Below are 25,989 nucleotides of genomic sequence, written 5' to 3'. Positions count from 1 at the left end.
AAGCGGAAGCACAAGCCCCCGCAAACAAACAAATACCACAAAAAAAAAAAAAAAAAAAAAACCAACAAAAACCACCAAAGGTATTTATTTATTGTTTCCCGGTGCCCAGCATCCCTGTGCTTTCACTGGAATTAGAGCAGACACAAACAAAAACTTGCGAACCCGCAGCCGGGCTGGCTCTCTGTACTTTTTGCTGAAAGTAGAATAAGTCGGGGAGAGACAGTGGCTGTGAAATACTCTGAAGAGGGCTATATGAACAAAGCAGCTCCTTGCTCTCCTTTGCAGTCTCCGATCCTTACGCTGCTCCTGATCTCAGCTAGCAGGAAGTGTGTTGCTGATGTGGGTATCTGCCGGCGCTATCCAAATAACACAGAAGGGGCTTTGCAGATGCTAAGCATGTGGACTATTACATAACATCACCGACATTCAGCTGCTCTGTATATTTATTTATTGCGCTATTCGTACAGAGAAGCCTGTCAAGGAATATTTACAGAATGTAGGCAAGAGAATTAACTCTTAAAACATGATAGTCCAGGATTAGGCCTTTCTCCTGAGTAATCAGAGCGCTCTCAACTCATCTGTTCTTTGGAGCAGATGGATAAGAAATTTGAACTTGAGTCTCCGTCAGTTCAAGTGAGCGAGATAAGAGGTTTTATCCTGTGTTTTCACACAAAATACGTGACTAAACTAGTGTCGTCCGCTTCCTAAATCTGTACTTACAAACTCAAAAAGGAGAAGTCCCTAGCTGCAAAAGCTCGGTGTTGAACTCTCTTAAATGGCATAAGCTGAAAATCATCTTTTTCCTCAGATATCTGTGTAGCACAGTATAGTAACCCGGGTTAACCCTCTGCCTTACGCAGCTACCTTACCTGGGCCGTTTTTATTTACTTCTACACTGTCTTATCTCTGTTTTAATATGTAAGTCACTCCCTAGAAAAAATAAGACACAGAGGGAAATAGGTAAAGTTCTGTATATAAACAAATCACAGTAAAAGCCACTGTGAACTACCTAAAAACTGAACAGTCTCATCACGTCCCACTACTTCTTGTGTTTAAGCTTTCCTTGCACAAAGAGTGAACATTTAATTCCTCCAAAATAAATGGGTCTTTATGTATTAAGCCATGAGTATCTTACCTAAACCACAAAATAAAAAAGTGTTCTGGAAAAGGTGTAATTTAAACAATTTTAAGTATCTGTGTAGGTACCATTTTAAGTATCCATAGGTACCTTCAGATACACCTGAACCACTTAATGATTAATGCACATAGTGATAAAGTAACAGACAAGTAAATCCGAGTTAGGCGATTTGTAAAGTAGACTTAAGTTAGTAAAACAGTTCTGAATGCAATACAAAGCAGCTCAAAGCTAAAAAATGATCGATTAAGGATCACATATCAGACCTTTATTAAGTCAAGAACGAGAAGCACTGTTCTTTCTGTTGAAAAGGGATGCTTAAGGGATGAAGTTGCAATATAGAGTAGTCTGCTTTTTGATTTGCACAAATGGTCAAAGAGCGATAACTATGAGCTCTTCTCAAAATCTCGGCTGCTATTGATATGTAAACACACACATCCATTTGTACTGTGGTAGGATTTTCACTGCATCACCATTTTCAATGGTAGTGTGGTACACCCTCATTTAACAAATGTTAACTTTCAGACAGGATTGCATCCATGCAGCATGAAGTTACATTAATACCATTAATTGCATTTTTAAAATTGCCTGGTTCTGCAAAATACCAGCTACTTCTTTTGTGCACTATGCAGTTCCCGCTTGAGCATAATGTTGAAATTGCGGATCCTGCATTGTTACTTTGTGATAATGCCAGTACCTGGGAGACTCAAAAGCAACATTCCTCCTTATTAACAGCTCAAAGTGGTATCAAAAGACAACAGACGATAAATCCCAAACGTACACCTCTGCAGTTTCCCTCTTTGTCCCTCTCTTTTTGATATTAGGAATATCTCAATTACCCACAGCCATCTTGGTGTAATACAATGGGTGAGCTTTTTCTATGCGTTTTAAGAAGATACATAGCTTTCTTTACCCATACTGCCAGTTTTCCCTACCATGTTCCTACCCTTCAGTAATAAAGTATTTAACTTAATAAAATCCAATGCAGTAGTTAAGACCTACATGCTAAAGTTGCCTGCTCTGGATGCTGCCTCATAGGTACAATCTATAGATTGCTGCACTGTTTATAATTCAGGTTGTTAATTTTTTTACATCTTAAAAATGTTGTGTAATTTCAGGAACTTCGATCAATCATTATCCTCAATTCAGAAAATCGTTCCTGCCAAGCGTCAGTGTACCAGCGTAACAGATTGTGTATCTATAGCTACAATAATGTCATACATAATGTGTGGAAATGCTGCTGTGTCTCTTGCCTTCAGGGTGGTTCAGTCCACCTCTCATACATGGCACTGACTGGCTGGAGGACCACTACAGGTGCCCACAGCTTCCTGCTCCAAAACTGTATCACTAAAAATAACCCTAAAACTGAGGTTGGACTTACCTAGCTTGTCTTTAGCCCTCATTAAAGAGGCAAAACTTTTATCTAATCAGTTCTGATGATTCAGATCTCTGATAACATAAAACATCAAGTCACACTTACTCCATAAAGAGTTATAAAAGCTGCATCTTAAAAAGGAACAGTTGGTGGGATGAATAAACTGCCCTACAATTAAAAGCAACACAGGGGAAAACATAAATACAGAGCAAAGGGAAGATAACAGCTAATAAATATTTATTGTTCACTGGCCTCCTATCCCTAGTGCATTAAACAGCCTGTACCTGTTTCTGTATAAGGTACAGAAACACTCTTAAGAAATTGACTTGGCACTCTTTAAGAAGTTGACTTGAGGAAGGATCCCCTTTAATATTCTGTCCCTTGCTCACAGTGCATAGGGCATTTGTATTGCCATAAGGCATGCATCCATTTCATTCGAACAAGTTTAAAGCATATCCTAAAAAGTACATTTCTGTTTATTGCTATTTTTCACCGTTTCCTAGATACTCTTGTGTGGTTGGTTAATTAAGACTACAGATGTTATTCAGAACTTATATTCATGAGCATCCCTATCATGTTTACCCATAGAAATGAAGGTGGCATTGCACCGCATTATTTAACCAGATCCAGACAGGAAATTATGTAATCCTTTCCCACATTTTCAAAACTTGATTTCCAAAGCCATACTTTTTTAATTTTTTTTTTTTTGTTGTTAAAAAAGCCCCTACATTTCAGGATAATAGCCAACTATCCTACCCTGAAAACCTAAATTTTTTTAAGGAAACAAAAATGTACTCAGAGGTGGGGAGTTCTATTTACAGTCCTTTTCAAAACAGCCCACAACAATGTAGCCTGCTAAATTTATATCTGGCAGAATCTTTACCTTATCTGTTGTTTATGCAACTCGTTTGCTGTAGTTTAGTACATGGATAATCCTTCCTGCCTTGTAGACTGAGTTTTATAATTTGCCAGGTATTTATGAGTGCTGTGATTATTAATTTAAATAAATCCTTCCTCAATATATAAAATGCATTTAAAATCCAGAATCATGGCACTGGCTAACAAAAGATAGTACATTAGGGAAAACCTAGATGAATGGTGTTCAGGGTAGCTGAATATTTAAAGAAAAGCAAGTTTTAAACTGTAAACTAGATGGCTTTGCTTCTGCTGGGCAAATACAATAAAAAATCTCTTGAGATGCAGCAGAACCCGACATTATAACTTGAACTATTTTCTTTTGAAGCATCTGTTTTCCAGTCAGTTCCTTGAGTATCTTGATTCTAATCTCCAACATAACCTAAGAACCCACCCTTAAATCATAAACAGTTTAAGCAGCTGCCTCAATGTCATGTTGGCCATCCTATTTTCCTCCCTCACTAGCACGAGCTAACATAACACCATCTACTCCAGAGTGTCTACTATTGTTAAAAACACGATAGAAGTTCACAGCCCTTTGCAAAATCCATCCTACTTCAAAATCAAGGAGGAGATGGCAGGGAATATCAATGAATGTAGTTGTGCAATTAGGTGAATGAATGTAGTTGTGAATGTAGGTGAATTAACAGCTCGTCAAGAGGGAACTAAACAAATATTGAAAGAGCATAGCAGTTGACACAGCTATGTCCTTGTCATTTAATCAAGTATTTTACAAGAGGGGAATCCAAGCTTCTAAAGTAAAGCAGTTTGTGAAAGCAGAAACAAGGTTTCAAAACAGTTGTCATATTACAAGCGTTCAAAATAGATGGGCCAATTCTGTAATCTTTCAACTGTGCACTAAAGCAAAGAGAATTTTCTGAGGCTTCTCTGTGAACTTCCTGCTCTCTCATGTCACCTGGAGGTTGAGTAGGTTCAGAAGTGAATTCACACGCTGCTGTACTGGCCTGTGCTCATAACAGGATTGTGCTAACTATAGTTCCTAAGGCCTGAACTCCCAGTTTCTCTTGCGCTATTTTGTTCTCCAGACATTTACAGGGAGTTGAAAAGGATACTGAGTAAATGAGGTAGAACTTTTCTGCCTGTGCTGAGCAGCTTACCTACAGCAATCGGCAACAATAGGTGATAAGCACAGACCAATATTTTGTTGAGGCGTTCCTTCAGTACCTCAGATACTAAGTAAGCAGGAAAGGGGAATAGGTAATTTTATTTGTCACTTGAATATTTCTGTTCTTATTAGAAATTAAGAATAGATTTTTTTAATAGTAGGGTTAAATAAAATGTTTTCACCAAACAAAACAAAAAATTCTATAAAGGGGAGAATGAAGACACAGTTCTTAAAAAATCACCTGTGAAATAAGGAAACTACTCAGCTTCATGGAACTCATTCAAAGACTATTCTTGTCAACAGAAATCTTACTAGAGTAAATGTGTTATCAATAGTAATTAACCAGTTTCTACTGAATCAGTAATAATCCAGAAATGTGATATAATCAATTGAAATAGCAACTTTTAAAATTCACAGAGAAAGACACAATTCTATCAATCTGCAGCGTGGGCTACTGAGCTCCAGCAATTGTGTGATGCTCTTAATGGTTTTGTTACATTACTCATACATTCATATATTTTAATTATTCTATAAATGAAACTTCTTATGTAATTATTGCACTTGAGCAGTGGGTTCGCCAAAGTGACTTCTAGAGGTGTCTTCCAATATAGATTATCCTTTACTTGTGTATTTCATGAACAGCAATTTGCATAATTATTATTTTTCACAGATTTACTGAAAAAAATCCAGGAAATCTCTGCTTTTTCTACCTCAGCAACAAGTATAGAACTCTTGAAAGACAGCATTCTTGGGAGTGTGTGAGGGTGGGTCTATGTGAATTACAGAACACTTTGCACTTTGATTTTGCATTGCTGTCCTCTGTAGTATTTTTCGTATATCTCGATGCTACAGTTAATCTTTGCTTCTTGTGACTTTTTTTTAAATTGCATGGAGTGTTCAGTCGTTCTGTTTGTTGCTGGCTGCAGGGGCAGCTATAACAAACCCCTCTGATAGTATGGTTAGCAGGCAAACAAGTGACAAGTGTTTCTGAAACAGAAGTGTCTCTCAAGCCAAAGAAAAGATAGTCTTCACCTAGAAGTGAGGAAACTAATGTATCAAGGTCACAACACTTGAATAAAAAACCTCTCTTGGTTCTCTCTTCTCTGAGACACAAAAAGTTACAAAAACACTTTGACTGAAATTGATTTTTTTTTGTGACGTTTAGCGGCAAAGTATCTTTAAGGAAAAGTGTTAGTAAGCATTGTTCTAGTTGCTTCTAAGGGCATGTTTCTGCAAAAAGGCAAAATTCAATTTATTTCTAGTAGTACTGCTTATTTCTGTCTTTAGAAGTTTTTATGAATTTACTATGATTCAGGTTATTTTGTATTGTTCATGTGGAAGTGATTGTTTTAATTGTGAATACTAATTTACTGAGTTTATTACCATGTAAATAATGAGATACTTCATGCAATAAAGTCCAGTGAAATTATCATACTGTAACTGCTGCCATAAGAAACCACTGAAATACAAAACATTCACAACAATTGCAGATGTAAGTTATCTGAAGTTTTGTTTAGCCAGCTTTCTTACAAAACCAGATGTTCTCAGACCATTAAAAAGAGTTAATTTATCCTTCAAAACATTAAGAAACAAGAAAATGGAGATTCAGGATTTATTTTAAAAATTAAAATTAATTGGGCTGGTTATGGCTGTCATCATCTCTCTGATAAAAGGTAAAACTCAGAGGATTAATGTGATAAAGCTAACTCCTCTCTTTAAAGATGCCCTGAGTGTTTTATTCTTTGAGTAATATAAGTACACGTTCACATTTATTCCATCTGTGTAAAGAGCACAAATACTGGAGCAAAGGTACTAACTAAATTGGGGAAGGCCCCAAATAGTCCATTTTGCCCTTGGTGAGGAGAAGGCTTGGAATTTTATGAACTTGTTGAACCAGTCCTGAGGAAATGGGCAGGACAATTCACTGTGGGAGACATGTGACTTTAGTCAAGATAAAAGCAGATTCACTAGTTGAGCACCATTCATGGCCAAGGCACCTTTGTGCAGTAGCGCAGGGACTTGAACTGCCAAGCTTTGCACACCAAGTTTTGGGTTCCCTGTTGTGGTAAAGTAGCACAGAGAATTGTAGAATGATTTAGATACTAGAAGACCTGTAAGATCATTGAATTCAACCATTAATCTAGTACCACCATGTTCACCAATTAACCATGTCCCCAAAGTCCCACATCTACAGGTTTTTGGAATGCTCCAGGCATGAATCTATCACTTCCCTGGGCAGCCTGTGTTGCAATGCCTGACCACCCTTTCAGTGAAGAAATTTTTCCCAATATCTAACTTAAATCTCTCATGGTGCAGCTTGAGGCCATTTCCTGTCACCCACTCACTTGCTTCCATGGTAGCCCAGGCCTCAGATTATAAATCAGCTCTTATTGTACACAAGAAAGGCTTTCAGCTTCTTATTTGAACCAATGTAATTTCTGGTCCTAGAATGACAGTGATGATGGTGTGGATGATACAAATCTGAAAGGCCTTGGAGACAATTCACAGACAATCAAGAATTCACAAAATAAGGGAACAGTGCATATTAATCAGGTATGTTTTTTCTTTTTTTTTCTTTCTTCCAAATAACCTAATGAAAATTAGTAAACTTCAAAGTTAATGTCGGCAATGTATTAGTATATCCAAGGCAGATATTCTAACAAAATCTGAATATAATTTAAAATGTATAAACAGACAGGCAAGTTCTATTCTCAAAAAATACATTAAAGAAAAAAAAGTGCTTGTGTAGGGTTCAGAAAAAATGTACTCCAATATTATAATGGCTTCATACACAATACAAAAGAGGCACCAGAAATGGTAATCAAGGAGAAGATTGGATTAGGAGTTGCCCCAGAGTTGCCCCATTTTCTCATAAGAAGGTGAAAAAAGAGAATCTGTAATCATTGGTTTTAGAGATAAACCCTTCAGTCAGATAAAGAAGTCATATTACTAAATATCTAATAATAAATTAATATTGTATTATTAAATAAACATCCTAAATAGGGAAAATTTCAGACAAACACAAACTTGAAGAAATAGGTCCTGTGTAAAACTGACCAGAGAGGAAGAGAGCACAATGCAGATTATTGTAATAATAAACATATTTATTTTGACTTCTTTTGACTGTGTGTATGTTTAAGCCCATATACTGAGTATCCCACTGTGAAAACATGGGAGTCAAGTTAAAAAAATCCACAGGTAAATACCGTTGTTAGGTATTAATATTTTCACATCCTCACTCCAGAAATAACTTGCTACTCTAAAATTCTATTCTGTTGTAATCATATCTACTTGCCAAGTTTGGTAATGGTCCTCAAAGCAGCATATAAGAAATACTTGATGCAGTGGGTACTCATTTCTATCTTCTATTGTTTTCTTGAATATGAACAGAGGCAACAAAGGCATGGAGCAAAGTAATGACTCTGCTCTCAGAGTTGAATTAATTTCAGATATACAGTGATGGAAATAATCACTTAGACTGTCCAGATAAGCACTCCTGGAAACTAGATTAGAAGCTGAGATCCTAGGAGAGAATGGTGGTAGATGGTGTCTATACCTTCAACTTCAAAAAAGTTGGGGAAAAGGAAATTGTTAAAACAAAACAAAAAAAAAAACCCCAACAAAAATAACTCAAAAAGGACTTTCAGAACTGATTGAAACTGTAGAAAATTGGAGAAAAGTACTGACATCTATGAAAGCTTTATTTTTATCAGAGAAACCAATTTCCCACTGAAAAAGTTAATCTGAAAACGTTCTACCACTACTTGGTGCAAGAGTATCAGAGATGTGTATATTTGCACCAGCAATTTCTCCGGTACACTGTGACAGAGGCATAAAAATTTATTTTGACAGTCTTTACAGTATGGACTTAGCAGTGTCTCCCTTTGCTTGCAGAAGTTTGCATGCTCCACATAGCCCTTAGGTAACTCTCAGCAAGGGCCAACACTCTGCATGAGCCAGACCTGGTATCATGTTTGGCCATGAAAAAAATAAAAGGGGTTTGCATCCATTCTCCAATTTCCTTTTGTGTTTGCAAATGACAGCTTTCACACAAAGTTGTCTTTGATTTCAGATTTTCTCACATTTTAATGTCATTGTAGGAAAGCATTTGTGACAAGAGTGACATAGTAGTATTCTAAACATATTAAATACATTGTGAACAATGTGAAAAGATGTAGATTGATGCTTTTGTATTTGTATTTTCAAAAGAAAAAATAGCTTATATTCTCAAAACAAACCATATATTTCAGAAATTCAGAGAGTCAGAATTCAGGCTGTGGGTGACCCAGGCACAGGGAGTATGTTGTGGCATGGGGAAAAGAGATAGAAGAGCATGACCTGGCCTAGGCAGTGCAAGAAGTGGTGGCAGTGGGAATGATGGTGGGGTTGAAAGCAATATCTGTAGGACATGAGCGTCAAGCCGTGACCAGGAGAGTCAACACAGTGCCAAAGGGAGTGTAGCTGCCTGCGAATGTGAAAGCATGGCGCTTCCACCCAGAGAGAGGGCTTGGACTCTCTGGATTTTATAATGTAGGTTTAAAAAACTTGTGAGAAGCACTGGTATGCAATATATTCCAAATTTAGTCTCAGGAATATTTACATATTATCACCACTCAATGTCCCTCAGATAAGAAGCCTACCTTGTACATCCATTGAGAAGAGTACTGCCAGTTACCAAAAGTAACTCAGTAGGCATTTTTCAGGTTTGTTTTATTTCACAGTCAAGACCAAAGAGCCAAAGAAACTGAGTTTAGTGAAGATGCAGTCATATGTTGCAGTGCAGTTCCATAGCACTCTGCAAAAACTGCAGACAAGAGGACCAACAGACTCCTGCTGGTCTTTTGCTGAGCTTTCCCTAGTAGAACAAACAGCAGCATCCATGTATATATTCCCCTGGTCTCACCTTGTGTTAGGTTCTGCCTTTGAGATCATTAAAGCCTGAAGATACTTGACAGGCTGAGAGAAATATGGCTGTTCAGCTGGGAGAAGAGAAGTTCCAGGGTCCCACTGTGGTCTTTTAGCACATACAGGGAGCTCACAAAAAATAAGGAAGAGGAACTCTTTATAGGGGCATGTAGTCATAGTACATGAGGGACTGGATTTAAATGGAAAAAGGGTAGGTCTAGATCAGATATCAGGAAGAAATTTTTTGCTGTGAGGGTGAATGAGATCCAGAATAATTTGCCCAGAGAAGTTGTAGATGCCCCTGAAGGTGTTCAAAGTCAAATTGGCTGGGGCTTTGAGAAACTTGGTGTAGTGTGGGGTGTCCCTGCCCATGGGACTCTGATCTTAAATGATCTTTAAAGTCCCTTCTAACCCAGGCCATTCCATGACTCTGTGGTTCAAGTCTCTCCCTGGCAACTAACTGAGAGTTTTCCAGGGCTTCTGGCAGCACCTGCAGCAGGACAGACAGCCAGAATGCAGGGGCCAGGGCAAGGTCTGTGGAGGGCCTTGCTTTCCACAACAGACTAGAGAATTGACTTACTGTAAACTAAAGTGACAAAATAACAAAAGGTAAACTGACCTGCAGATTGTCACTGCTCCAGAAGTCGCTGAGTGCTGTGGGCCCCTCTTGTGAAGAGGGTAGGACATGTGTGCCAGGCCAGGCCAGGACTGTCATCACCCTGGTCATGGCCAGACTTTCCAGGCCGCTCAGCGGGTCACGGTGCTCAAAGGGAGAGGCGTGAGTGCCACATGCAGGTACGCTGCTGTCTTTGAACACAATGGGAGCCTGCCCCAGGCCCTGGCCACTCTGCAGGCCCCACCATGAGCATGGAGGTAAGTAGCCAGGGGACAAGCTCCATCCTTGTGCCTCACCGGAGTGAGACGGGGGACGAGGTGCAGCGTGGGCATGACTGCCCCCACAGGTGTGCTGAGCAGCTTCGGGGCTGTGCCCCTCCTGGCCCTCAAGTGCCCAGACAGGGTGCAGGGCAGCCTGTAGTCATACAAAAGCTTTAACAGTGCCATGATTATGTGGACTCGGGCAACAATTTTTCTTAAGAATAATAATCTCAGCTTAGTTAAATTTTTAAAACACTGAGCATTGCTCAGTTTAACCAGTCTCCATATACAAAAGTTCCATCATATTCAAGTTCTGCAAAGAGACAAGCAACAAAACCTGGGGGTGTCTAGGAGGTGCTGAGCAAGCTGGATAATTCACAGCTTGCCCTTTTCAACCTATAAACAGTACAGGGCCTCCAGCTATGAGGCCCTGCCCTCTTCAATGCTGAGTAATGCTGGTATTTGTCCCTCCTTTGTTTCCCTTTTGAAAAATGGTATGGATGGCTTGGGAAACTCCTCAGCTGGTCTAAACACTGCTCACAGATTTGGTGGCTGTGGGAGTGCTGGAGCCATGAATGCAGTGGACGCAGGAAATTCTAGAGGTTGCTTCAGCTAGCTGCCAATGGGGATGGTTTTTTGCACCTTACCTAAGAAGTATAAACCCTTCTGACAACCTCGACACTGATCTGCTTTCCAGGGGGATGAATACATCAATATTGAGAGTGATCTGCATGAAAACAAACATGCCTCCATGGATGATGAGCAACCACGCCTGAAAGGGTAATGTGTTTTTGGCTGATTACGTCTTCCACTCCATCCTGGCCTAACCAAAAAGCTGCCAGTGTTTATGCTTCTGGAGTGACAACTCTAAATATCACTGCCATGCCCCTATGCTACACAGACCTTTGTATTACCTAGCAATTTTTGTAATACAGAAACACAGCTTGTTTAAAATTATTTTACCTTACAAATGACATCTGTGATTGTGGAACTTTTAAAGCCTGGCAAATTAAGGGAGCAATATTTCTTGTACAATAACTTCTTTTCCAATATTTCTAGAGCAGTGTCTTTTACACAGAGGTCTTAAAGAGTGGTCTCTTTCAGGAAGTTGAAGATTCACTAGTGTCTTTCATCTGCATAGCCATTTGCTCCAGCACAAAGTAGGAACAGAACAGCTGTGAAGAAAGCCATTTTAATGGAACAAAAGTTTTGCTTTGTGTTTGCTCTACTTTCAAGTGATCACAGAGTGAAAGCACACATCCACATTTTACTTAAGGATTAGGTACTTTTGTGAAAGATGTAAACCCTGTTTTAAGGCATTAAAAAAGTTAATACACAATACTTAAAATCATATTAAATGTTCATGTGTGTCACTGATTTCTTTCAACAGATAGTACTGAATAGCCTGCAGTCTAAGACATGGCCCTTTTGAAAGATCAGTCTGTTGATAACACAGATTCACTGCAAGTGCAAGGTTTTAGCATTCACTTAAGTGCATGCACAACAGAAAATTTATTTCTGAGTTACAAAATGCAAGCAAGAATAGTTTTGACATATATAAATATTTTACATTAATGTGCTAAAGTGAGATCTGTTTTTTCAACATCTTCAGTTATATTTCAAGCCTATAGGATCAGGCTTTTAGAAAAGAATGTTTCCTTAGTAAATTAGCCAAATTTCATGAGGAACATATTTTTTCTGCTACTTTTCAGAACATGACTTTTGTGCTTAAATATTTTAAGATATTGTGGTACCAAAGTCATAAAAGCCTAAATTAATAAAGTAAAAAGGAGAGAGAGAGATGGTAGATAAAAGAAGAAATTACAAAAAAATGTAATCTGAAAGTAAGAATTTTAAATCCCAAAGGGCTCATAAGTAGCAGTAACAGTATTTTTTTCCCTTTTCTTGGGTGATGGAACCATAAATTTGATAAAGTAGCTGCCTTTTTCATCTATTTGTCACTCATTTCTCCTTTTTCCTTTTCCTGTTGTATCTAATCTTTCTGCTGAGATTGGGTAGATAACCAAATGTTCTTACAAGTTAGAAAAAAAAGTGCTCTGATTTGTGAAGCTACAGGAATTCCCAGAACTGAAATTGAAGCATCAAAAGCAATCAGGATTTCTCCGAGAACCTATTACTCTCTGTACTTGTGAAGGTGTGTGCTCCTGCTCTGTTCTTCAGTGTACTGATATAATTTAAATTAATATTTCTTGTTTCTCTCAAATTTATTTTACATTAATTGAGGGTTTTGAGTGCAGAAAATAAGAGTATTCATGTTGGATTTCAGTGTGCATCTAACTCCAGCTGCATTTATTTTCCTAACACGTACAGTCCAGATAATTAGAATCTCTAAATATGACATTGCCTTTATGGACTGGGAATGCAAGAGACTGCTTCAGAGATGTGCCTCTCTAAAGCAGTGCCTCTGAGATGAGAGACATAGCTGTAATTTTTTCCAGCTTGCACAATACGAAGGTGTTTTTTTAGCCACTGCTTCTGTAATTAATATAAGTCCACATTACCAGCATATTTAGCATTGGAAACCTCTGTTGAATTAACTCGTTTAACTGCTATTTCCCTAAATTTCGACCTCCTTCATGAAATCATGCTGTTACCTTTAGTGAGGAAAACAAAGGAAGTGAAATATGTTATCATTGGAAGAACTGATACTAGAGCATGACATTCAAATATAATAAATCATTTTAACTTCCATGAGATGAGATGAAAATTTAGTGCAATAACAACCAAATTTTAAAAGGTACAGAGACATCTATGCATGCTGTAGTAAGGTTTTAGATAGGTATTGGTAATTTTGCTCACACACAAATGCAGCCTTAGGCCTTCACAGTTACAGTAATACCACTATTCCACATCATAATGCTGGGCAGGCTGTATTAACAGATTTTGTGGCTCTAGTAACGGACACTGAATCTTATAACTACACACTCAGTTTGCACCAACCCTATTAACAGATCTCTTCACAGAAGAGCTGCACTTCAGAGGGTAGCAGAACTGGCCTGCTGACTTTGGCCCAGTATGTTGATGACAGATTGTCCCATTAGATATCTGCCATATTTTCTTTTTCACCTGTCCGACATCAACCCATAGAAGTCTCTCTCAAAAGGAACTTTATATTTGGCACTTTGAGATCCAAATATAATCCTCTCCAAATTCAGTGAACTTCAGTGGAGAAATTTTGACCAATTTATACAATTTTCTTCTGCTAAAGCTTACATGTCTATTATTTTGGGATTTTTTTCCTAGGCAAGTAGAAAAAAGGTATGATGAAGTCTGTGAATTTTGCAAGAAACATAAAACCAGAATTCATTATGTGGTCTACGGAATTTTAATAACAGGTACAGTATATTACCCCCAGGATTGCTGATGCCTTATTTATTTACCTGTATGAGATTATAGGCTGCACTGTCTTTGTCCAGCATAAAAACTCTTGACTCTCTTTAACGATGTGTTTCAAAGTAGTTAAGAATTTAGTCACAGTGAAAATTCCAGATTGCAAAACCTCCACTCATTCTCAAACGACAAAGACACAAATCTTGCTAAACTGCTTCTCCAGCATGTTTAAAGTCTGACTAGCAATTACAGTTGTGATAGCAGCATAGCTCAGACTTTGGGTCCACTCCATTACCAGCTGACTCCAAAATTACAGTTTCAGTAACTTGCCCAAGATCATGAAATCACTTTAAAAACTGTCAGGCACCAAATAGGACTGAACTTAAGTCATCAGGCTGAAAATGAAAGCTTTCTTTGCTCACCCATATCACTCCATATTCACTGCAATTTTTTTCTGGAGTAAATGTACTTATGACAGTATGCACTGCAAAATCATTCAGATATTCTTCTTTCTCCCTTTCCTAATTAGCCTGTAGGTTGTTTTGTTTCCTTCTACTTCACCAAGTTTGTTTTTGAGGTCTTCCTACTTGAATACTGAGAACACAGACGCTTTAAATATGTCCATGAGTACACCAGGAGGTGGTTATAAAATGTTGTTTGCATGTTGAGTATCCTGCCCTCATAACTAATCTTGTCTTGCTTTATCATAGAACAGACTTATTCTGGCTCCAGAAAGTGAGTGACTTCTAAGAATATGTCAGGATTTCATTAATTCCATAAAAACCAACTTGCACTACAAAAATCAGTAGTCCTTCCTCTTTATTTGCCACAGATAAAATCCAATCATTCTTTACAAGAACGGATATTTTTTGGCCAGCATTTAGCTGCAGCGCAGTGAACCTGTCAAATAAATAATTTCATAGATACTTTATGAAATAAGTTACTTTTAAGCTTCACAATTACTTGAGGTCATCAAATCAGTCAAATGACATATGTTTATAGTGTTTGTTTCAAGTTTTATTGGATAAACTCATCCTCTTTTGAAAAAAAAGAGCATGACTCATGCTCCTAATTCATAACTTTTACACAGGAAAAAGTTCTTGTAGATGGGTTTCACTTTTCTGAGTGATTAACATGCTTCATAGGAACTTACCTTGGCAAAAACATATAATCTGCTTTGACAGAATGCAAGCCACCTTTCATATCAATGAGCATATCATAAGTAGCAAAACTATGCAAAAAATTTTTCAGTATTTAGGTTGAAAGCCAGAAAAGCACCAAAAAGGTAAATATAGGCCTGACTTTGATCACCTCTTATAAATTTAAAATTTGATCCTGTTTTAAAAAAGACCAACCCAACTGACATATATGTTCTTGTTTCTGTGACAGCATACTTGGCAGTAGTTATTGCAGCCTGCGCTTTGAATTTTCAGAGAGCTTTGCCACTCTTTGTCGTCACTGTCCTAGCCATCTTCTTCATCTGCTGGGATTTTTTTATAGCTAAGTATGAAGACAGAATTGCTGCATTCTTTTCCCCTGGAGACCAATATCTGAAAAAACAGTGGTTTTGGCTGAAATGGTAAATAATAATTACTTTCTATTATGTAGAAGGACAATGCACTAGTCAGGTTACCCCTATGATTTTATGTCAGCTTACTTCCCCATAAGAGGGAGATGGGTAAATCACACGTATCTCATAAAAATCACAGAATAATTCAGTATTTACCAGGAAATATCAGAAACACCTTCAGGATTTCAATGCAGTAGCTAGGGATCAAAAGTCTTGGCAGAAAGCATAGGAGAAATACCACAAATTGAGGTGGGAAAAGTTTGTGGTTGAATGAGAATATGTTCACAAAAGTTCATGTGTGTTGCAGCCTTTTGCATTCATTATGAAAACCAGAAAGTTCTTCACTGTTCACAGAGCTGTTAGGTTCATATGAACCTTAATTCTAACATTTACAAACTGCTAAAGATTAGAGTCTATTATCTAGACACTTTTTCCACATATCCCCCTAGAAATTTTTACTTGACCTTCAGGAATCAAAACATGCCAGCCAGATTTAATGTCATAATACGGTTGTATGACCTTACATATCCTTTGGGATAGTAGACATTCATCTGGTAGATATATAGTAGATAATTAAACCTGTCAGACACTTATTTCAAGTATTCCTGAGCAGTAACCGGGGATCTTGAAGTTATCCCTGGCAAAATAAGGAGAAAAAGGAGTCTCATAGACCAAAAGAAAACATATGAAATATCATTAAAAAGGAAAACAGAATTGGCCAGCTACCCTCTATTTCAGCTTGGTCACCTACTAGCTGAGAAAGAAAGAGTTTTAAGGAGGAGTCATTCTCAGTTCAGGATAATGTCCTATATTGTTCTTCAGGTTTAGAAATGGCTTTGCTAAGAAAGGTGTTTTAAAGATTGTGATCCTTCTGCTCAGCAGCCATATTAGAGAGCAGTCACAGAGAGGCATTTCCATTAGATGATCTGGCAGCCTCTCTGGGAGAAAGAGCAAAAGGAACAGGAGAGCCCTGAGGAACAGATGGAACAAATGGGGGCAGTGAGTACTGTATTACCTGGGCTGCAGTCTTTAAATTGTATATATCACAGGTTAGGTGCTTAACTGTTTTCTTCCAACAGAGAGAAAGTCTCTCAGGTGTAGGAAGGGTTACTCAGCCTTGCAATGACCAAGCCATTTTGAGGAATTTGCTTGCAATGTTTTTAATCCCCATCTAAAGATCAAACTTATGTATCTAGGTACCACCAAAATCAGTGAAACCTTACTCTTAGACAAAACTAGTGTTAAAGGCTTGGGACAGTGCTTCCTCTCTGTATAGGGATGATGTATTGTGCTGCCTTCCAGACTGTTACAATAATTACCTTCAATAAATAAGCTTAATGTGGTTCTGATAGTGGTAACCATAGAAACACTGAAACACAGAAATACCTGTCTCATTGTTTTTGAGATAGCTGAACAGACTACAAATGGTTACAAAGAAATGAGCTGTTTATAGCCTGCTCCTCAGTGGAGTGTGTTTCATAGGCACACCAGCTAAACAGCACAGCGCAATTATAAATACCACAGCTTCTCTTGCCCAGAACTAATGATTCAACAAAGAAAATGAAGGGAAAGGAAAGAAAAAGTGAGAAAGGAAGATATCACATTTCATTTAATAGAAATACCACTCAGACTAGAGTCACTCATGGTTTTTTTGGGTTTCCTCCATACTTTGTCTTGGAGGACATTTCTTCCAGATGCCACCAAGTGATATGTTCTGGGTATGGGAAGGAAAATTATTATCCCAAACATCTTCTTCAGGATATCGTGATGCTTTTTATTTCCTAGGGTGTTGTGTTCAGCTCTTATTATAATGATCATCTGCTGGCTCATCTTTGACACAACAAAACAAGGATCCCGTCAGTTAATCTCTTTTGGTGGGCTTGTGATGTACGTCATCCTGATGCTTATCTTTTCCAAATATCCAACCCAAGTGAGTATTTATTCCATGATGCACCTTTTGGGATTTTTTTTATTCTGTGTCTAAAAAGCTATTCTCCTACCCTAGCACCAAGTCTAGTAAGAGTAACAGAATGTGGGAAAGTAAGAATATAGCCTTGCCTGAGACCAAGCACTGTGTTTAATTTCTGAGGAAAGTAATTTTGCTGTTGAGGACCATGTATGGGGCTGTACCAACACCTGTCTCACTATTGGGGAACCTGCTGTCCACCTTCTGTTCCAGCTCTGATACAGTTCAAACTGGAAACTTCTCCATGCTTTCACCCACAGGAGCCTCACCACAGTCCTCAGCACATCACAGTCACTTATTTGAGGACATTGTTATCACATCAGTACAAATTGCCTGGAACTAGAGATATGATAGACTTATATAGCTCTTAGCCCCTCACAAGCTTGTTTTCCATGGCAAATTCAGCAGCTGGGGCTAAGCTGATGTCCTCACTTTTTGCTCATCCACTCCCATAGGCTCAAAAATGCCATTCATTTTAATTTTCCATGAGAAATGTCCACTCTGTTTTGCTGTGGTATTACAAAGGGCTTCGTTCAGTCATCACAATTACCACTTCAGCTTTTACTCCTGTTTGCATGCCTCATATACCTCTGCATTCTTTCATTAGTCATGCATACATTGTCCAGGTCACCAAGTTTTCCCAATACTTATCATGACTTCCATCAATGCTGAGACTTTCTTAACAGGTGAAGTCCTCTCAACAAGGACGATTGAACTTGCCATATCCTTTGCAACTGCTGCTGTCCCCAACTGAGGTGAAACTCATACTCGAAATGTTTTGTGCTCTCCCATGAGCCCTCATTGCAACTAATTGGTTTGTGTTATTCAAATATGATCTGATTAAACTAGACAATGCCATCGTAACTCTTTGTTTTGTAAGTGATTTGATTCAATTTTCACAAAACAAAGATGTTTTCTGAGGCAGCAGAACAGGAATCATCAGTGTAGCGAAGAGGAACTCATCATAAGCAGCCACAGTTTCTCCTATGACTGCCTTTATAAGATGGATCACAACATAAAACTGAGCCGTTCTCAAGTATCAAAAGTCTTTAAAGCTAGGGGACATAAGCAGAGTTGAAATTACCCAAGGACAAACCCTGTAACAAAATCTCCTTATGCTCTGTCCAGATATGTGAAGATTCAAGTCCCCTACCACCTGTTTTGGCAGCTGCTCCCATTCTGCTGTATAGTCAGGCTACCCCCATACATTATTTAAACAAACATTCAAAGTAAACTATTATTTATTTAAATAACAAGCAGTTTCTTTATTTTTCTGTCTATCTAGGTTGCTTGGAGACCAGTATTTTCAGGAATAGGAATGCAGTTTATTCTTGGGCTTCTTATTCTGAGGACCAAAGTGGGTTTTGATGTACTTAACTGGGTAGGCATTCAGATCCAGGTAAGTTATTGAGCAAAATCCTTGCTTGTTTAATATAATTTTGTCTTGAGAGTCTTACATAATATTAACAGGCTGTTCAAGGATCCATTTGTCCCTTGATTTTTTCTTCTCTTGAGAAAAACTGGATTCTCAGAAAGATTATTGACTTCCTGAGTTCAATCTTCTTCTCTTTTTTTTTTTTTTTGTTCAGTTAATGCAATGGTCAGAGTAATACCATTTATTAATGGCTTTACCATCATTGGGCTGAAGTTATAAATTGCCACTCTTGAAACACAAATTTCGGTTGTGTCAAGGCACTCATAGGAACTCTTAGAAATTGCACAACTCCAAATCATCCTTGCAATAAACACAATATGCTGAAAAGCCTTGGGATTCAGGGCACAACCCTAATAATCTTCAGAGCAGCAACATTTCTGTCATCAGAGACATTTCATAGTCCTCATGACATATAAGAAAATTAATTCAGCTATATACAGGTGGCAAAATCCAAATCTGCATGCTGGAAGGGGTCTCTGGAAACTGGACAGAATCCATTCCCAGGCAGCCCTGCAGACACAAAGTTTTTAAAAAGTGAGTTACTGCAAGGTAGTGAATAAGCAATATCCAAAATATACATCAGAGACATTTATTCTGAAGGACTTTCAGACTTTTCGCCTCAGGGATACTATTCTCACAGCTGTTCTTCACAGGTAATTAAGGACATGTAAAACCAGACAGAGCAGAATGTATTGTCTCTGTGCAGGAGCAAAGGCACAGATCTGATGTCTGTCTAATCTACAGGCAGTGGGAATCATCTGGGTTTTGTCACCAGGTTCTCAGTCTCTGAGTGAAGCAGGTCTGGTGCCACCTTTTGATAGCTTCATGTTTTCAAGTCTTACAGTCTATCCTGTCTGAACTAATTACTGTAGCTATTATAAACTGTATTTTAACTCCATTTTAAACTGCATCAGTAATGCATATATTTTCCTCCGAAGTAAAAAAATTCAGAATTTGAACTAGAAGATTCCTTCAGGCTACTCTTAGCTACACCTTTCAAAACACATTACTTCAGCTGTCAAATCTCCATTGTAAGCTATATAATTAATTGTACTTATTTGCATCAGATGGAGCATAGAAGTGCACCACAGTATTGGAATTAAAAAGTGAATTTTTTTTCAGTACAGTTTATGGCATCTATTGTGTCGGGTACTCAACAAGACAGAGCAGATACCCTCAGTTCAGCCAAATAAAGTCAGCAAGGCTTGGACCCCTACAAATCAGAGCTCAAGCTTCTGGGACCTCACCATATTTCTGCAAGACAACTAGCAGTACTTTGTATGGTTTTGGCAGGTACCCAGAGCTTATGGCTAATTTACTTTGCCTTCTGTCCCCAGACTTTCCTGGAGTACTCTGATGCAGGTGCCAAGTTTGTGTTTGGTGACAAATACACGGATCATTTCTTTGCTTTTAAGGTAAGATGGTTGCTATACACTCTTAAGTGGCAGATAAACAATGGTAAGAGGAACAGTATAGCTGGGAAATAAATTGTGTGGCTTGTGATACCTATGTAGTCACCTGAGAAATCAACAGGTAAACTATTCCTTATTATGTGATACTCTGAATAGAAAATTTGGGAACACTTTCATTCACTGCCAAACACTGAGTTAGATTGCACTTATTTAGTCAAATTATAACAACATATATTGCATGTATACAGAACTTCAGCATATTTTTCTACAAGGAATAGTTTGAAAGGCTTGTTCCTGGCCACTGACAGAAATACTACCTCCTGCCTATCTTCTCCATCTCTCCATGACTAAAAGTGCTCTGCTATGCCACACTGTTGCACCCTTGAGTGCTGTACAGACCACTGCTTCACAGACTTTCCCCTGAAGAAGTGGAGAGGCCAGACGTGTATTTATTCATGCCTGGGGGAAGAGCTGGAAGCTGCATAAGCGGGAAGAATTACATGATATTACTAAGATCACAGAGGAATTTCCCATCTCTCTCTTAAGAGACCTTATTGGGAAATAGCTGGAATACAGTTTATCTGCTCTGTGCTCTGTAATCTGCTCTAGCATCTTTCCTGGTTTTGCTCTCAGAAGTTCATGTCACTATGCCTGCTTAGGCTGGAATCAAGAACATACAAAGCAAAAGGAAACCCAAACCAACCCAAATAACAAATAAAGAAACATCAAACAAATATGAGAAATGTATTAGGACTTACTTTGAGATCATTCTTTTGATATTTCAGATATCTGACCATGGGCTTACATGCCTTTTCTTATTTTTTTCTTGTGGTGATATTCCAACCTAGATGCTCTGCAAACTTCGCTCTTTCATTACCTGAGAGAGAAGGCGCCATCTGTAAAATAGCTTGCTACTAAGAACAGTCAGGACATTTTAGAAGGGAAAAATATTTAGGCATTTTATCAATAAATATGAATTATATTTTAAGAGCAGTTCTTTTGTACCTTTTGTTTCACTTTCCAGGTGTTCCTACCTTTACTTTGGGAGGTATTTATTTTACTTATTTGAGTGCTTAAATATTTGTTTCTCTACTACATGTTTTAGGGATGAAATGATTTAATTCCTGCCTCCCCCTTCCCCCTCCGCCCCCCTGTAATTTTTCTCATGGTTTTTGGCAATGCTTTATGAATATGATCTTTTCAAGGTGGTTCTTAGTACTCACTGATAATGCAAAATACTTTGTGTACTAAAGCCATAACTAGGGACTAGACAGACAAAAGTTTTCTTCTGTGTAGGAAAATATATATCAGTCTTATCCTATGGTTCAAGCCAGCAAAACCATGGAATTTCTAGACCTTGTTTCCATAACAAGTAGATTATTCTTATATTGAAAAACAAGAAAACCAGTTGGTTTCCAGAGTTGCATGTATATAAGAATATATGTATAGTAAATGAAATATAAATATGGTATATGGAATTGCAGACAAGTGTACAGCAATATCAAAATGTGCTCTATCTCCTTCCTCTCTATACAGGGAATTCCCTCTTCCAAAAACGGTGATAGCAGCCTGTTTTCTCTTGAAACACTTGTTATTTATTTAGACATTTAGTTGGTCCAAAGTGCTTTTTTGTGTCTTTCAGATATTTTATGGGTTTGCACGTAGTGATGAGCTCTTCGAATCTCGCCCCAAGATATTTCAAAGCATCGTCCATAAGACAATGCTTAGCTCCTCAGGGATTAGATGAGGGACAGGATATGTCTGTCAGAGTCCAGTTGTATCCATACTGCATCCTCAGCAATATGCAGGGACGCATCAGTTTTCTGCCAGGTGAAGTGGACACGTTACCAGAGTGGACACATCCCAGTTGTGCATATGTTCTGATCAGTCCCAGAGTGTCTTTGAGCACATGGTTCTGGAAGCACTAGTTAGACAAAAATGCACATATTTGCATGCATAAACCAGTTTTATTTTAAATATGTATTTGCGCAGGCAGATGCAGAGTTTCAGAGTTCTGAAAAAATATCCACTTGCCCACATAAATAAGCACTTCCAAGTACTTAAGTAAATGGAAAAGACCTTTTAGTACTAAGTCTTCTATCCTGTTGACTACAAAAGACAAAGTTTGCTTTGAGCAAGAAAGAAATTAGGCTTCTGTTAAATTTCTAGCTTCTTTTTTACACGAGGAGAACTATGGTTTCCTGAGAAAAGCTTTGCTTTCAAGGTCAAAATTTAGGAGTGTATAAAAAAGCAGGATATTTCTTAAACTTCAATAGGAACTTCTTTAAGGGAAAATAGGGAAAAAGTTAAACATCAAGCCACAAATAGGAGGGGAGTTAAGAGCAGCCAACAATTTTAACTTCCTCCTCTGTATGGTAATAACAAAAGAAAAGGCAGGGGAGAAAGATACTAATTTTACTACACTAAACTGTGTGCTGTTACTGCATGGCAAACTGTCCCTGCAGAATTGAAAAAGGTTCAAGGAACCAAGCCAGAGAAAGCAGCACTATATTAACTTGTTGACCAGCACAACAGTATTGGTTAATTGCACTCTGTCCTTTCAGTGAAAGGCTCTGATCATCAAAATTGAGTTTCTAAATGTTTATCAAAATTGTTTATAGGACCAACTCTCCTCTAGAAACACACAGACTCTATGTATGGAAAAGATCTGAACTAACAAAGTGGTTTGTTGTTTTCCATTCTGTTACTTGATTTTATTTATAATGCATTATGTCATTAGTGAGCACACATGAAAACTTCCTAGTGTTCGTGGTTGTGGGAAAATGACTGCAGGCCCTGTGCACTGGTAACTGAGGATACTGAGGGTTTATATTCGCATTTGAACAGGAGTTGTATTACAGGGTAAATCACAATTGCTGCTTTCTGGATGGAATATGGTCGATCCATTACTTGAAACCCTTCCAGAATGATTCCCCACCATCTGTTGAGGGGAATGGAATGGAAGGTGGAGTGGAGTGGAGGCAACACAGCCAGATTCTGTGGAAATTGTTGCAGGGAAGGGAAGTCAGTTGTACTTTGTAGCTGATAAACCACATGCCAGCTTATAAACAGCATACCAGGGAAAGAGGGGAAGATGTCCCACTGCTGAGCCAGCAACAGTGGCAAAATCCCTCTCCTTGGACAAACTTTCTTCATTAAAGCCTAATAATAATATTAATGTACATCTCCGTGTCAAAGTTACCTCTCCTGATGTACAAACACCCTCGCAGGAATGTACTCTACATTATTTTTCACTGTATCTTTAAAAGCAAAGGGAGAGAATTTTATGCTAATCAGTAACAAATGTATCTATGACTAGAATCACTCAAACTCCACATAAACATAAAGAAATAATATATAAGTAAGTTGAGAACAGGGGAAAGTTAAGGAAAACTCCATCTTAACTGCTGGGATCAGTCAATGGGCTGAACCTGTCTTCTTCCCCATAGGGACACCTGTAAACTTGTAAGAACCAGGGTCTATGTGCCCTGAATATTTTACTTGGGATTAGAGCCTACCTGTGTATTCCTTCAAGTATATTTTTGCAGCCAGTTACAATCAGCAAAAATCTTCTAACCTTAACATGTCACAATCTTATATTAATAAGAGTGTTACTCCTGAAATTATTAGTGTGAATCCTTTATGGGTGCTGGCAGTTGGTAGTGGGTAATACACTCTAGTAAACGGCAAAACCTACTGAGAGGACTCCCTCATGCTGGAGGTGTGTTTCTCTAAGACAGTCAAACCACTTTCCAATCCAGCAGGACTGCTCAGGCAAGGGTTGTCCCTAAAGGGATGCTGAAAAACTGGTCAGCTACCAGGGTCTCGGCTTTCCTGGGACACTGACAGACAAATTAAATGCTATGGGGCAAATAAGTCTCTCCACACTAAGGGTCTAGGAAGCCTCCCCTTTTCACATGACAGTGGTACTGTTTTAGCTGTAACTAATCTGTCTGACTATTTTGGACCTTTCGGGGGCAGATTTTTCTTTTTTGTGGTATACTAGGACAAAAGTGGTGGTGTCCTGTGTATTTTACATACCTGAGAATCAGGTTGTATTGGTTTTATTCAGGGTGAAACTCAATCAGAGTGGTTTTTAATAGCCCATCAGAGAGTGGGTGAGGCTCATCAGAGAGTAGGTTAGTTTTTCAGTATCCACTGTGAGAGACCTATATTCACTTTTTGTATTTAGTAAGTATATACCTTTAAATAGATTCTTTTTAAAGGATGTAAATGTTTAAATTGACTTAAACATGGCTATAAACTCAGGTATATTATGCTAAGCTAAATAAACAGTTTCTAAACAATCACAGTTGTGTTAGAAAGCTATGCAGATAAATGAAGTTTATTTAATTACAGCACAAACAGGAAGGTCAGGAAGGAAACCACTGTAGAAGTTTTAATGATCTTCTGTCTTCAATGTCTTCTGTCATCAGGTATTGCCAATTGTGGTTTTCTTCAGTACGGTTATGTCTATGCTTTACCACGTTGGATTCATGCAGTGGCTTGTTGGAAAGGTATGCACTTTTGCCAATTAGATGCTCATTTGGCTGGTGGGGGAAATATATTGAACACATGCAGAGGAGCCATAGCCTGGAAATATTTCCAAATGTTATCATTGCAAAATCTTGATTGGCACTCTCAGTCTGGTTTCATTGATTGTGTCATATTAATTGTTAGATTTGCCTGGTTAGCTTTAGCGTTACTTAGATGCTATATTTGCTTAAATCTTCCTTTCTGCCTGCCCTTCTCTCAGACCTTAAAGTGCAGGATGGAGATTAAATCACAGGGAATAGATTTCTGCTAAGTATTTCAGTAGCAATTGCATATACTTTCCTATCACAGATACCCAGATAAGATCAAAGCAGGTTCTTCACCTCATTCTCTAAGTGTTCATTTCTGTCAGCGTCTATGTCTTGTGCTACTTTCTACTAATAAAAGATCAAGTCCACTTTCTGTCATCTCTGTCCAATAAACCCGTCATATGAGGGAAAAGATCTTCCTCTATGGTGGTAGTTAAACCTAGTTTGAAGATATTCTTAAAATAAAAGTTCTTTGCCTTTTACATTCACACGATTGTTATAAAGGCGTCACGAACATCACCTAGCTGACATTAGTGTGCTAAAATTGCAATGAGGCTATTTTAGCCTTAATTTGTTTCACATTTTTTCCTTTCATATGATCCAAGTATTTTTGGACAAGAATATAAGTAATAAGAACACATCAAAATATCTGCTTTGTTTAATTTAGTTTAACATTTTTATGCCCAGAGGAGCCTGGAGTACTTTCAGTTCTGTTAAATTACTACTCCATTGTCTTATTTTAGCATGTACCAATTACATGAATGTGCTGTACCTTTAAGCTGAAATCATTAACTCTGAAAGTATTGTAACATGTCTCTGAACTCTTAGATTGATATGGTTAACTGGAGAAAGGCATGGAACAGGCAGAACAAATTTTTGTTTCTTTTTTTAAAATCATTTTAGGTTGGTTGGATAATGCATGTCTTCATGGGAACAACTCCTGTTGAGTCTCTGGTAGCTGCGGGTAACATATTTGTGGGACAGGTGAGCTGGAGCACACAGAAACATGCTAACATGTAACAATATTACAGAATTTAGGGAAATAATGCTGCTTATTGAACAGTTGTGTATTAAGAAAAACAATCTCTTTCAAAGCTAGGGTTCCACTACATCAAGTCTGATGATCGGTTTCCAAAATTGCAGTGTATTCATATATTGGCAGTGATGCACAGTGGAAAGGCTTTGGGAAGCAATATGTTTTCCCAAGAGAAGTTCAAGCATAAATGTAGATGATAGATCTCCCTGCTAGACTACTCCAAAGTTATGAAGAAATAACAATTTCAGGGGTTTTTTTTTGGTTGAAAAGGCAAGCGGTATGAAGAGATGGCACACAAAGCAGG

At 38.1% G+C, this 25,989-nt stretch overlaps 1 protein-coding gene across 1 annotated transcript in view; it reads left to right on the top strand.

The window, feature by feature from the left end:
* The window catches only part of SLC28A3 (solute carrier family 28 member 3), a 57,189-nt gene that overhangs the window by 19,791 nt on the left and 11,409 nt on the right, over positions 1–25,989 (top strand). The window contains exons 4-12 of the mRNA XM_074532699.1: positions 7,000–7,104; positions 11,030–11,112; positions 13,597–13,688; positions 15,073–15,262; positions 17,039–17,183; positions 18,505–18,618; positions 19,992–20,069; positions 24,503–24,583; positions 25,553–25,633. Coding sequence (XP_074388800.1) covers positions 7,000–7,104; positions 11,030–11,112; positions 13,597–13,688; positions 15,073–15,262; positions 17,039–17,183; positions 18,505–18,618; positions 19,992–20,069; positions 24,503–24,583; positions 25,553–25,633 — 969 coding nt within the window. The remainder of the gene's footprint in view (positions 1–6,999; positions 7,105–11,029; positions 11,113–13,596; positions 13,689–15,072; positions 15,263–17,038; positions 17,184–18,504; positions 18,619–19,991; positions 20,070–24,502; positions 24,584–25,552; positions 25,634–25,989) is intronic.

The sequence above is a fragment of the Zonotrichia albicollis genome, chromosome Z (assembly GCF_047830755.1).
Source record: "Zonotrichia albicollis isolate bZonAlb1 chromosome Z, bZonAlb1.hap1, whole genome shotgun sequence".
Lineage (NCBI taxonomy): Eukaryota > Metazoa > Chordata > Aves > Passeriformes > Passerellidae > Zonotrichia > Zonotrichia albicollis.
Note: the sequence above shows the minus strand (reverse complement) of the source record. Positions and strands in the feature narration are given on the sequence as shown.